This window comes from Acipenser ruthenus, chromosome 4 (assembly GCF_902713425.1).
Source record: "Acipenser ruthenus chromosome 4, fAciRut3.2 maternal haplotype, whole genome shotgun sequence".
NCBI lineage: Eukaryota > Metazoa > Chordata > Actinopteri > Acipenseriformes > Acipenseridae > Acipenser > Acipenser ruthenus.
This window is the reverse complement of record NC_081192.1, coordinates 100,171,130-100,185,993: the sequence shown is the minus strand read 5'-3', so window position 1 is coordinate 100,185,993 and position 14,864 is coordinate 100,171,130. Positions and strand designations below refer to the sequence as shown.

Sequence of the window (14,864 nt, the reverse complement as noted above, 5' to 3'; positions counted from 1 at the left end):
GGTGGATAAACAGCGAATCCTTGTCAGATAATTATGTTTCATGTGATGCACCACCAGTTTTAATGTTAGGAATTATATATGTCATCCATAACTATAAAAACACCCAACAGTGCTAAATTTACAAATACTAAAAGAAAACTAATAAATTCAATGACAAACAGTACAAGGTCTTTGTCAATGTCTTGGTTTGCCGGATTGATGTGCCCCCCCTAGCAAACCTCTTTTACTCCACACAGTGTATCTCGGTCTCCCCGAACAGTTACAGGCCCATCTTCAGTAATACACTACGGCAAAAAAAAATGGACCTCATTTGACCTTATTTACAAAAATGATTATTATTTTTTGGTATCAATGGAAATACATTGTTTTGATCTTGACAGGTCTTAAGCTCTGACTTCTTAAAAAACACTCTCACACACATGAATGCAAAAGCAAACCAAATATTCATGCAAATAGTTTATTTATGAATAAGCAGCATTATTATACAATGGTAGCACACTCATATAGTGATATATTATGTACATTGTCTGTTCATAAATACAAAGTATTGATGTGCCACAAAGAAAAAACAGATGAGTTCCCTTTTAAAATACTATAAATGGCTCTTTAGCTTATCAGGTCGTTTCTCTTGGCATAGGTTTCCAAAATAAAAACATGCTTTATGAAAGAAAATGATTGCTTATTGGGTTGACTTCTTTAAAAGTACCAAATGCAAATTATTTTATTATTTATTTATTTTTTAGTTTCAATGTGCAATAAAGGCCCAGGTCTGAGTACAAAAAAAGCTTTTCGATTTCATATGAAAATATAAAATATTACAACAAGATGTGCATAATCTGTCATGTTGCACATAATGGGCAATACAAAATATTAATGACACTCAAATACAACAGTCTGCTTGAGATGCCAAGGTACAAAACTGAGTACAAGAGACAGCTCTGAGAGGTTAAATGATCTGCTTCCACGCCACCATGACTAAGGATGCTTTAAAACCCCAGTAGCACTATCATTCTTACAGCTTCAAAAGCACCAGTTATAATCAGTGTGGTGCATACGGCTGCAAGGGCAACCTTTGGGGTTGCCCTTTCCAAAGGCATAGATGCAGCTGTTATGCTCCCTGTTCAGAAACTTGAGGTCCCAAGTTTCATCTAAAATTAAAATGTTCAATGATTCTCATTGATATATTGAAATAATTGCAAATGTATTAGTAAGCAAAAAACAACTCATTGTAAAGGTTGGAACATAAAATATGAATCCAATTGTGCTTTCAGTATGCTAAAGAGGTGTGTGTCATGCCAGCATGTTAATAATGTATAGAGTTAATAGAGTATAGAGCATTGATGTTTTAATTATTATTGTCACCCAGTAGCAGTGAATTGAATATAGCTTGTTTAACTACATTACAGTGTTCTGCAGATGCCAGGTGCTATAACACCATTCAGCTTATTATTGCCAGAATGAATTTTAAGTAGAATACTGCTTTAAGTAATGTGCATATACATACAATAAAAATGCAAAATGTTTCAATTGCATAATGGCAAAAAAAGCTATTGTTTAAAACTTGAAACAGCTTATTTGTATTAACAAAAAATACACATGAACAGTCAATGATAAAAAATAATAAAAACACAGATACATGTGAAGATTACAATGGGGAATTTGACTTTTTGTTTCGATTTGAACAAATCATATCCAGAGCTGGCAATGATAAAAGAGGGAAACGGAGCTAAATGAGGCAATGGGGAAGGGCATCCCCTTCTTAGGATTAACCCACAGTTGTTACCCTGCTGACAATATGGGGACACAAGGAATGCCATTTTAACTGAGTGAGCTCGGTGCTGGCTAGACTTTTAACAGCAATGTCAGTAAAGTCAAGGTACCTTGTACCACTCGCTAGAAAACCTGCCACCGCTGGAAATTCACAATTAGAGATATCAGTGTTGTGAAGAAGTAAATCACCATCACCTGCTTCCACCTTATGCACATGAGCAAATGTAAGTTTGACACACAGAGAGCTGGACAGATACTGTACCCCCATATCCCCCACAATCCAACACTCAGAGAGCTGGGCAGATGCTGTATCTCCATATCCCCCACAATCCAACACTCAGAGAGCTGGGCAGATGCTGTATCTCCATATCCCCCACAATCCAACACTCACATGAACCAAGTGTTCTAAACCAGGGGTGGCCAAAGCTGGCCCTTCCACTCCAACCCTGTTCTAAATTGTTTAATTGACAGACCCAGAAGTAGTTCATTGTATCATTTTACTTGTTAAACTTTGAGTGGAGTGGCCCTCCAGGACCGCGATTGGGCACCCCTGTTCTAAAGAGCACACAACTCTGCCCGTTACACTCACATCAACTTGTTTTAAAGAATGTCTTTCGCAAGTTTCATGACAACTGGACATGTGGTTCTCCAGATATAGGTAAGTACTGAATGGTTGCAACACTTTTGAAAAAACAGGTTCCCCACAGATCTAGGTAGTTGGCAGCACTACATCTCAGAGACACCTAGTGTATAATGTGTTCATACTCAAATACACTTCAAAACTAAGTATGGGCGATTGCCTTCTGAAAACATAGAAACACAATGATAAAATAATTGGGATAATATAGTTATGTGCTGAATCAAGGTTGAAATAAGTGGTCAACATTTTAAAGGTTAAATATAATCTCTTAAAATGCAGTTTACTTTGTACAGCTTGTAGCTCGCTACAGATTTGGTGAAATGATCTAAAAAAAATACATATCTGTAATAAGAACCAAAACATATATATATATATATATATATATATATATATATATACTGTGTTAAATGGAACTTGGGGCCCTATTCATAAAGCATTAACTCGTGAGAGTTATTTAAAGAAAGAGTTTAAGTCAACAGTCTAGAACAATTTTACTATCAAACTTATTTTAGACAAAAAACAGCCTCTGAAAAAACATTCTTACATATAACTAATGAGCTAAAGGTCTGTAATTAGTGCCCTTACAATCTATTCTTTACAATCATTGCTTAAGTTGTTTATGTACATTGTTTAGATCACTGTAAGAAACCTATGCGGACACTTTTCAGTTTAGAAACTACAATCTCTGTTCATAAAGCACTATGTCTTAGGTTATTTAAACTTGTAAATAAAGTTTTATGTAATTTCTAGCTTGTTCCATGACTACAGGGGATTAATGTTGTAATGAATACCAAACTCTATCAAATTCAGAACACTTTGAAGATCTCTCCAGTTAAAGCTTTGTGAATAGGTCCTTGCAACACATACTTAACAAAAGGAGTTGCTTATTAGTGGCTGGAGCACTTTACAACAGATATAGCTTTTATCAAGCGTTTAATTAATACCTAGATGGAGCAGAACTAGTAATGAACCCTGCTATTTAATTCACATGTGCTGACATTCAATACTAAGAAATGTGAATCAACATGTTTCCAGCATAATTCTGCTAGTGAGTATTCACTTTCTGTGTGTCTCTGCATTCTTTTTTGAAATGCTCAAGATATACAGTATGGGTATGTTTTGCTAAAGAGTGCTATAAAAAACAAACAGTGCTGTAGCCCCTTAATCTCTTGACTTCAGAAGCTATTAACCACACACCTCTTCTTACTGTACTCGCCTCTGGAAAAGCTAATACTGATTATGACAAAATGTTCACATGAAACTCTTTCTATTCTGGTGTTTAGAAAAACACCAACATTTCTTTGAGAACTTACATTCAACCTTTTTTTTATATATACCAGTTCACAGAGAACCTGACATACTAGCATGGTTTGAATAACAACTGTGCCCTGTTGCCAAGAACAATTAGCAACAGTTTTAGATTTGTTTTGCATTTCAGAATTGCATTAAGGTCCGCCAATGAGAAGCACACACAGTTTTGCAAGTCTAAGTGTAAGTTTCGTTTTGTTTACTCACAGCAAGGAAATGGAGGCCCTTTGGGCATTGCTTTCTTGTGGCAGTGGAACAGCACGCTCATGATAGAACAGGAGAACACAGTGTAAACAATGCTTGTGTCGAAGAAGGCAATCTGTGTTGGGTTAGATGGAATGAAGGCAATATTGTTGGCAGCCGGGTCACAGTGCTGTAGCTGGATCTCAAAGGACCATGATGATGATGATGAGGAGGAGGATGACAAGGCTCACGTCTGTCAGTCATTCAGGCCTCACACTCTTTCAACTCTGCTGGGGTCATAGGAATCTAAGAGATAAATAAGAAAATCAACACCACAGGAGGGAGACTGACTGCCCTAAAGTAACATGTTTAGGGGAAGTCAAGGGACTCAAGGCAGCTACTGTATTGCACCATTGCTGAAATAAAATGAACAGGAGCTCCTCCTTGTGGCAAAGAAAAGTACTGTATACATGAGCAACTTGAAAATACAGAGACCAGCTTACACCGAATAAGGCCAAATACAATTATTATTATTATTATTATTATTATTATTATTATTATTATTATTATTATTATTATTATTTATTTTAATTGAATGTCTCAACATTTGCATTCTTTTTCTTTCTACCATTATCACCTTGTACACTTTTGCTTGTACCCCTCTCCTAAAAGTAGCATTAGCAATTTCCTAATGGCACTGAAGTGGACCCTTCATTACATTTACTTGTACAAATGCATGAAACAAGGATGAGCAGCTATTTTGTTTTAAGTTAACTACAGTAATACAATGTGGGATACACACGTTTGTTTTAAATGAACACCATTTAGAGTTTGTGAGCATTTCTGCCTGCATCTCTTTGAAAACCAAGGTCCTTGATGGACGGCAGATAATTATGAAACTGAATATGCAAGACCATTTGAATTAGGGCTGGGATGATAGTGTTTTTTTTTTTTTTTTTTTTTTACTATAGATGCATCGTTTTCATAAAGACCTGATGCATCGATCCATCATTTTTTCATAACGCAAAAGAAACGTGTAAATAATAAGTAAATATAGTTTCATCAAATCTAATCCCGAAAAGTAAAATTCTGAAGAAATAGTCTTCAGTGCTGGCTATGTGGTCCTGCACACCCCAAGTATATTTTCTAATGAAAACCCAGAAGGTAGGTCATATAGCAAGGTTAATTTCCTTGTTACTCTAGTTTAATTCGCTCACAAAATACTAGGGTTTGGCAGCATACCTGATGCTCCAAATATATTCCTACCTGAAAGGTAAATGCCTTCTTCATCTTCTCGTAGCCTCCCCTTTCTTTGGGTCAGCGTTATAATTCTTCTTGTAAGAGCAGCCCCTTGTGACGAGTGGTTATTCAGTGACGAGTGGTTATTCAGTGACTCGCGATGAGTGGTAAAGGTAAAAACACCTCCCGTTTCCTGCTGCAGTTGTTTAGGTGTTTTTTCATGTTCCGCCTCGTCTGAGTCAGAGCTCTTGATGCTCAGGCGTCTCATGCGGGACACCGAGTCCACCTCTTTCATCCTGACCATGCGCTCCAATACGCTCCGGCTTGGGGAGGAAGCCAGCTTACCCTGCAGGGCCTCAATCATTCTCGATGTGCTTCTGCTTTTCTTATCCGAGTTAGGAGCGGCGGCGACCATCGTTTCCTCAATAGCACCAGGCACTAGAAACTTGCCAGAGACATTCTCACCATTTTCTGGGTCTCCTTTAACTTTGTTTTCAACATGGCACATCTGCAGACAGATGATATTATTTTCTTTTCTTGCTTTTGTCAATTCAAGTTCCTCCTTATGTCCGACGTACACCCCGGATCCTGCCATGTCACCTGCACAGCTATACTCAAGCTCTCCTCTCACATGCCCCGACTTTCCATTTGTACATTCTGTTACACCTTTAGTGAACACGTGTCTCTCTGTCAAAGGCTCCGGTTTGTCCGATTCCAAGAGCTGGTCTGCAATGCCCAGAGATTCAACTGGGACGTCTATCCCTAATATCCTAGCAGCCCTCACTTCCAAGGGTTCGTTTTCAGGGATGTCCTCTGCACTTTTGATTTCAAACAGTTCACTTAGGTCTGCACTCTGTGTCTTGTCTGTCTTGTGGGTTATCCAATTACAGCTCACATTATCATCACCATCATCATCGCTTTCATTAGTGGTGTCCTTATCTGGTAGAAACGTAACCACCGTTAAACCATTGACGCGCTTTCTTTCTTCTTGTTGCGTATTGATATTGCAGTTTATGCTCCTTATTTCTTGGAAGCTATTGTCTTTAATGGCAATGCCAAAACTATTTGAGCTCCTCTTCTCCCCGTTCACTTTGGGAATAGAAATGTCCTTCTTAATCTTTCTAACATGCTCTATTTTATCTTGCTTTGACAGTGTACTGACAGTCTTGAGTGCGGTTTGGGAAACAGCGTCAATGTCTCCATATAAAGGCTCTGATGGAAAAGGGGTATCTTGTTTTGATGTTCTACTGGTGACCACGCTCTTAAGTGAAGTCTGGGAAACTTCCCTAATGTCTCCATATTTTTGCTCTTGTGGAATTGGGTTATTTTTTTGTGCAAGTCTACTGACGCCCACTGTCTTCAGTGAGGTTTGGGAAACATCACTCATGTTATTATATTCAGGGTCCGGTGGAATTCTGCTGGTTTTGTAGGGGGTTGGCTCTGGTAGACTTGATTGTACCTGCTTGTGATCCCACACTTCTGTATTTACAATTTCAGTATCGCAGCTTCCAATTTGTAGATTTACAAGCCCTTCGTAAGCCATCTCAGGGTCCCCTGTAAACTGGTTACCACCAGCGCGGGTCCCAATCTGATCCTGAAGCTCTTTGTTGATGCTTTCGAGCTCCTCGATTGCATCCCAGGGTCGACGGCTGACCGGCTTCAGGAGAAACTGACCGAAAGCTGCTTTCCCATTGCTGGCAGAGGATGGTTTAGTTTCACATCTCATTGCTGAAATGTCCTTCTCCCCTAGATTTCCTGAGGGTTGAATTTGGTGTTCTGTGCTCTTGTTTACCTGGTTAGAGAAATTGGTTGTTCTTGAAAAAGCGCTGTTACTGGACGGGTTCAGGCACATCTGACCTTTCATGGGATACCCGTGCTGAACATATCTATTGCCCTCAGTGTCCAAATTCAGCTCTTTTGCTTCAAAATCGGAATGGCACTGATTGTGTGCTTGATTGCTTGGCGCACCGTGATTAGCACCTTGTAGAGGTTCAATGTAGCTTGTTTGTGTCTCCTGGTCTCTGTATTGATCTCCAGGCCAAGACCCAGAGTATCGAAGTTCTTTGTGTTTCTGGAGTTGGCTGGTCTTGAGGCCATCTACCTCTTTGTAATCAGCGTCTGTCCTCGGCTGTGGCTTCCTCCCAGCTTTGTTGTTCATCATGCGTCCAGTAAGTGCTTGCAACTCCAAGTCCGTTGAGGACGTGCTACGGAGAGTTTGGTTTTGTAAGTTTCCGGTGTTTTTGCCAGCAGCATTTTCCACAGTGCCCGGAGTCATTGTGTTATTATTCTGATCCGAGCTCTGACCATTTGGTTGCAAGTGAACCGGCACAGACACCAGGCAGAATATGGTCTCATTCAATGTTCTTTTGGAATTTCTTTTTCTCTCCATTCCTGCGCCTGGTTCAAACTTTTTTACTTGGGTTTCAGTTTCGGCAAAGCCTTGATCTGGTTGTGGGTATTGCCTGGACATTCTGGTCTGATAAGGGTTAGATTGATCTTTATGGTACAGAGCACAGTTTTGGTTAGATGCTACAAGATTATCACTCCCTTTTTGTGAAGCACGAAGCCATCTATTGCTGTTAGCATGTTCAGTATTGGACGCTTTGCTCGCCACATCGTAAATTAATCCCGGTGGGATTAAAAAGGCACTATCTTGTGTGGATTGTTCGAAAACTTTATCAGTGGGCATCTCTTTTTTTATATTCTTGGTTTTGTCAAAGTCAGTCAAGGGGTTTCCACATGGTCCCCCTGGCATGTGTTTTAAACGTGGATCATCAAAGGGTATGTACTGAATACATCCCAGGTGGTCATCTATAAATCTAGGATACATATGTTTCCTGCTTAATATACTTTTATCCTTCTGGTGTTCAACCCACGAGCTGTCAGCCTCCCTTGATAACCATTTCCCTGTCTCTCTGCTTTCTGGCACCTGCTGAACCTCCCTCCGGTACTTCTGATTAGGCACTTCATGAAAGGTCTTTTGGTTACCTTTTTGTTGAAAAGGTGTTTTGTAAGATGGAGGAGGTACGTAAACTGGAGGCTCCATGTTGGAGCCAGCAGTCTCCTGTGAGAAAGGCTCAGCCCTTGCTTCCCCACGCTTTGAAAAATAAGATCCGGCTCCATCTTTTGCCTTGGGGTCTGTGACTCCAGCAATCATTTCCGAGCTCCCTCTCGTCTGCTGGTGGGCCTCGTATGATGGGGGCTTGAGCGGCCTGCTAAACCTGGGCTTTGGTAAAAGTGTAACGGGAGCCCCTGGCCGGCTGTTTTCAGTCCATTGTTCTTTGTTAGCTGGCCCCTCAGGATATTTGCTGTTGAGTCTCTGGCTGCTGCACGTCTCCTGAGTAGCTGCAGACATGCCTACAAACTGCAGGCTCTCTGGTGACAGTACCCTAGGTAGCGACTGAGATTTTCCTTTTGTTTTTGGATGAACGGTACCACCCTCAGGTCTGTGGCAGTGCTTGTCTCCGTCTCCGTCCGACAGCTGCCTTCCTAACCCCACAGCTGGCTTCCACTCCTCTGTGCCCAGGCTTTGCCACTTCCTGTTGCCAGTGATCATCCGTTTCCCCTGCACCACATCTTGCTCTTTCAGGCACGCACTTTCTCTTTCACTTTTCGGATCCTTTGCAAACAACTCTTGTCTCACCCCTTCTGGTTTTGAAGAATTATTTCCTCTCGGTTCTCCACTGTCGGCGTAATTGAGTAAAACACTGAAATCTTGCCCTCTTCTTCTCCAGTAGGCCACATCTCTCTCGCTCCTTTGCCGTGAGGAATACATTCCGGAAGATCCATCATAGAACCTAAAAAACATTAGAACAGACACTTTAGAACAGTTATGAATAAACAATATGTTCTTTCCACTTAGATGTACATTTTCCCATTGTGTTTACCCATTCTTTCAACTTAATTGCTATAGGTTTGTTCTAAACTGTGTATTTATTTATTCAGGGAAACATACTGAAAGTAATATCCTGTTTACATGAACCTGACTACCTGTTAGCATTCTGCCGTGCTCAGATTAAGCTGTTTTATATACAGTGCAATGGCAGAACAATACAAATAAACATGCAGTTTGATATTCATGAAACTGTTCAGGACTTGTTCAATTAGACAACACTCTATGAAGGTTTCATAGATATCAACAGTATGCCACACTACAGTACATACATCTACAAATATATAAAGATAATTATATAGTAGTCCCTTGCTAAACTGGACATATCGGGAGACAAGACAAGTTGTCTGAAATAACAAGGTGTCCGTTTATAAAAAATGTAATTAAACAAATGCACACATGTATTTTATTTTAAATGTATAAATCTGTACAGTAGGCCTATACAGTATACAGTACAATAGTACAATCGAATAAATACCTAGCGCACCCAGCACTGTTTAAACTCTAAAGAGTAGAGTTTAAACACCCTCTTTAAATCCTGCTCTTAAGAGAGTTAGTAGGCTATCTACAGAAGAATTGTGGTTAGTTCTCCAAGATGTTTGGGCCAACCTACCTGCCAAGTTTCTTCAAAAACTGTGTGCAAGTGTACCTAGAAGAATTGATGCTGTTTTGAAAGCAAAGAGTGGTCACACCAAATATTGATTTGATGTAGATTTTTCTTCTGTTCACTCACTTTGCATTTTGTTAATTGATAAATATAAACTATTAACATGTCTATTTTTGAAAGCATTCTTACTTTACAGCATTTTTTCACACCTGCCTAAAACTTTTGCACAGTACTGTATGTTGTGCCCGGCATATCAAAATGTACCTAACTGTGTCTGTATTATCGAGGGAATACTGTAAATAAGTTGTGTGAAAACATAATGACCAACAAAAGCATCTGTACCTGTATGGCATTCTAATGATGTACCTGGTATTGTCAATACATATTATGAAACTGAGCACTGAGAATTGTGTTTAGATGCAGACACTCAGAGAGTCTCCCTCACACTCCTGGAGGGACGCGAGTGCAAGTCTAATATAACTGCTTAAGTCAGCTCTCTCTCAAAAGCTACGGTACCTGAAATCAGGAGGCTGCTGCAATATGATCTGCTTAGAAAACAACCTTGGCCTTAATTCACTGGAAGCCTGTAATGCAATGCTAATGCTTCTAGTTATGAATTCAATATCCCAGAATAATTTCAATAAATATTGTTTTTTTTCACAGTTCTTACTCTTGACCTCGTCGTGCTTTAGGATCATGTTGAGAGCAGGACTGTCACACAAAGCATCTTTAAATACTAGAAATTCTGCTCCTATTTTGTTATCAAATTACTGTATGAAATTACTGTATCCTCCCCCCCTCCATTTAAAGGTGCAGTGCCCCGTATAATGCAGTATTCCAATATTTTCGGTACAAACCCATGAGGGGTTTCTTATACAAGTAGTTTACAAAAACATTAAAAAGGCTTTGCTTCCCAAAGATAAAACAGACCTCACTGTACATTCACAGACCCCTTTTGCTGCAAATGCTAGTACTGTAGCTAAAACAGCCAGGACACAATCACGGGCTGCCCCCCCCCATCTTCCAACTTTTAACTGAAAGTAACATTTTCACCATTGATTTCTGATTTTTAATAACCATGCACATATAATGCTCCCTCTGCAATACTGCCTGTATAATGCTGGAATGTACTTTCTATTGTTTTGGCCAGGTTACAGTAATTAATGTTATTAGTTGTTAGAATTAATACAGCAAAAAAAATTTTAAAAAAAGATTAGTCGGTACTCTGTTTTGTACTGCGCAGCTAATTCTACCGTAGCTTCAACTGGAAGACCGTACGCACTGTGACGTGGCTGCTGAACTGTTTTGAGCTAGGTTGTGTCTTGGAACTAGGGCGGGTATCGTTACTACAGGGTACTTTGAGCAAGTGTCTTTGAGCTCTGTATCCTAATGCTGTAACCAAAAGCAACAAACCAGTGCCATGGACATAAAGAATATTGAACAGAGAAATCTCATTTTGACATTGTTTATACACTTCATGAACCTGGTCGGCTCCTCTGACGAGAACACAAACTTACACCGGCCTACACCTGCCTGAGTCAATCCCTCCACCCCACCCCTTAAGACAACTTTACCTACCCTTGGCGTTGACTCGGCAGAATCCGATGGATTAGATAGATAGATAGATAGATAGATAGATAGATAGATAGATAGATAGATAGATAGACAGATAGATATGGGCGCTTGTGCTATGATCCTATAAGGGGAATATGCTTTCCCTGTGTGGATATGCTTCCCCTGCAAAGCTCATAAAGACACCACTTAAAAGAAAGATGCCAGTATATATGGAGAGCTACCGTTCTTCAAGGGCATCAATGTTCAAAATATACAGTCTCTCATCTGTCACCTGTCTTTCATTTACAATTCCAATGAATTACTTTATGTGAAGATTTATTTATTTATTTTAAAAATGCATTCTAAAGGAAATATATTATGTCATAAATATGAATTTGTAATTTATTTTATGCTCTGAAGATGTTACATGTATTATCTTGATTAAAAAAATACTGCTTTTATTAAATCAGAAGAGACAATATATGAATTAATGTTATGTAAACTTATCTACAGAAAATGTGCCCTTGACTAATTCCATCTCTGCATAAACACAGGCAGGCACAGTAAATCGGTACACATTAATAACATACATTTAGAGGGCAGATCTGATGCACTGCAAAGGCTAGTAGACGGTGGTGAGAAACCTACCCTGCATCTGCAGTGTGAAAATCACCCGAGGGCTGTGTGTCACCTTGGTTACCGCTGCCAGCTTTCCTCCTCTGGCTGCTCTCCCTGCATTCATTTTCACCGAAGTAGCCCTTTGCTGGAGCCTGCCTGCTGTAAACGTAGGCCCCGGTGTCTGTTTCATACCCGTTCACAGTTGCGTGACCAGACCTGTTCTCTGTGATTTCATGGTGGCAATCAGCGTTTCGATTCTTGTTGGCTGAAGGAGCATTTTTGGGCAGTTTGTATCCGTGAGAAATCAGGAGATCCTCCACGCTATACATGATGTATTATTGCGACTGTTTCTGTTCTAGGCACAGCACTTTGAGCCGGAGTAAAACTGTACAGCAGAAGCCATCACTGCAAAGAGAGAAGGAAACAGAAGAAGGTTATACTAAAATTACCAATATTCTTTCTTGAATGATGACGGACAGGTTTGGCTGCTAAAAGAAAACACTGCATCGATCACAGAGGGCTGCTGGGCTGTTTCCCTTCCCCTGTCTCCATCCAGCCCTTACAGTTTTCATTTGAGTGCTGTATTTATGATGCTAAACTGCTCACAAATGCTTGTAAAAATCCTACAAATATTTTTGTACTTTTCCCTCAGATAATAACTCACAGCTTTTTCAGCCTGGAGGCAGATACAGAGAGCTGCTGCTGAGTTGGTTGGCAGCAGTAGTTGGGTTTTGATGGCAGCTTTTTAGATGTTTAACAGAAAAGTCTTAATGCTGGCTCACACGCTTAAAGGTCTTCTGATAAATCCTAATGTCAAGTGAAAATAATCATGTTCAACTATGAACTGCTGGGTATTCACACACAACCTCTTGTGTGGATTATGTTATGTTTTTTTCTCTGTCCTGTAATAATCAGAATAATAATCAGAATAATACAGTCAAGCTGTAAAAAAACCCAAAAAATTCTAAATTATTTTTTAGATTAATAAAAATATGAGGTATTATTTTGGAGACAACTGACCCATTCACAAAGCTTTAACTTGTGCTTTGTTTAATGAGATAATACCATAACTAAATAATCCCATAAATTATTATTATTATTTATTTATTTCTTAGCAGACGCCCTTATCCAGGGCGACTTACAGTCGTAAACAAAAATACATTTCAAGAATCACAGTACAAGTATTAATATAATTAAGAGCAAGATAAAATACAATGACTTCGGTTCTAGCAAGTACAGGTATATGATAAATGATACATATTGGCACTTCCATTCGTTATATAGGTCTCGTGTGCAGTTTTGAAGCATGCATAATATGTTAAATACTAAACATGTATTTAGGAGAAACTGGTTGGTTAACAGCTGGAAAGAAGGAGATAAAGGAGGAGAGAATTTCACTCAGCATCTGAATTGACCTACAGTAGGAACTATAACAGACTACATGAAAGTACGGCTTGTAAACTGAGAGCTTCTTTTAACCTAATACGGAACCAGATATCAGGTTACCCCTTTAAACATTTACAAAGAGTGGCATGATAACACCCAACAGGGTTCAAAGATGGACAGATTTTGCTCTGCTCCTCGCTTGCTCTTGTGCAAAAATGTACTATTTATAAAAAAGAAAACAAAAATAAAACACTTCAATGAATTACTCTTTTAAAAAAGACCCACCCTTTGTGTAACTCCCAGTTTGCAGGTTAATACTTTATCAAGCAGTATGTTAAGGTAACCAACAGGCCATTTTGGGTAACATGTATGGGACCATACAAGGGGTTTCCAGTGAAATGCAGCTCTTAAATACCAGCGATAGCCCCACCTGCCTCTCTCTGTTATTACTGGCATCATGTTTATAGTACTGTATCTCAACAAATATGTATCCGCTTCTTTCCAACGTGACAACATGTGCATTTGAAACCCACTCACCTTATGTGGACAATCCATTCAATCTCTTACAGTGCACAAGCTGTACAGATGACGGTTTGTATTTTTTGTTTTATTAGCCTATTAGTATCGGTTTCTACTCAAGATGAGCGGATCTTTCGATCTTTGTAATTATTATTATTATTATTATTATTATTATTATTATTATTAATAATAATAATAATAATAATAATAATAATAATAATAATAATAATAATAATAATAATAATAATAATAATAATAATAATAATATGGTGTCTGTATATTCAGTTTGCCAAATATGTAATTGAAATGAATTTTATTGTAATTTATGCTTGAATATTTGTGTGTTACAAAACAAATGAGAAATATTGGGAGCACTCAGAAGAGCAGTAAAGCCTCTGATTCCATTTGGAGGGTTATAATGCAGGCTTGAAAACAATAGGAGCTCCTTGTTCTGAGGCAGATCATCTAAAGTACTGTAGTTACCTTCATGATCCTGTTTGTTACTGTTGTAATATTGTGCAGTCTGTTTATCTGGACCCTGATAATTAATAAGCACAGCCAGTTCAAGTAAAGACACGCAAGTCCTATAATGCATGGCTGAGTTTCAGACAATGCTAAGAGTGGAAGCTTGTCACAATCTTGACCTGTGGTTAGACTCTCACTAGAGGGTCATGAAGGGCACTCCCACATTTCATTCTAATTCCTTCAGTTGTTTCTCATGCAGCACTGCTTTCTGATCAGAGCTCCACTCTACAGCTATGGCCAAAAGTTTTGCATCAGCTAGGATTTTAGGATTGAGACATTAAAAAAAAAACTATATGAACATAATTTAGATATTTTATTTAACACCATGTAATCAAGGAAACTACAAAATGATATCGCAAAAGTCTACCGGAAGGCATAATAGTAGTACAGTATTTCACGTTAGATTTCAAATTGTCAGTTTTTTGTTAAGCATTGAAAACTACAAAGCAGTATGTACTGCAATACGTTAACGTAACATTATTCAGCAGGTTTCATTTGACATTATTATTATAAAATTAGTTAATTCTATAGGGTGGTGCAAAACTGTTGGCCATAGCTGTGAGATGAGTCAATCCAGGACAGATACATTTGTTTTTTTGGGGCTGAGAGTTTGAATGTTTATT

General features: G+C 38.8%; 1 protein-coding gene across 3 annotated transcripts in view; it reads right to left on the bottom strand.

Annotated features, from left to right (window-relative positions):
- Positions 1 to 443: 443 nt before the first annotated feature.
- The window catches only part of LOC117400307 (junctional cadherin 5-associated protein-like), a 42,036-nt gene continuing 27,615 nt past the window's right edge, over positions 444 to 14,864 (bottom strand). For all 3 annotated transcript variants that reach the window (XM_059023236.1, XM_059023237.1, XM_034000070.3), the window contains 3 exons: positions 11,842 to 12,216; positions 5,168 to 8,937; positions 444 to 4,207 (listed from right to left, as the gene is read on the bottom strand). In XM_059023236.1, coding sequence (XP_058879219.1) covers positions 4,173 to 4,207; positions 5,168 to 8,937; positions 11,842 to 12,140 — 4,104 coding nt within the window. In that variant the 5' untranslated portion in view covers positions 12,141 to 12,216 and the 3' untranslated portion in view covers positions 444 to 4,172. The remainder of the gene's footprint in view (positions 4,208 to 5,167; positions 8,938 to 11,841; positions 12,217 to 14,864) is intronic.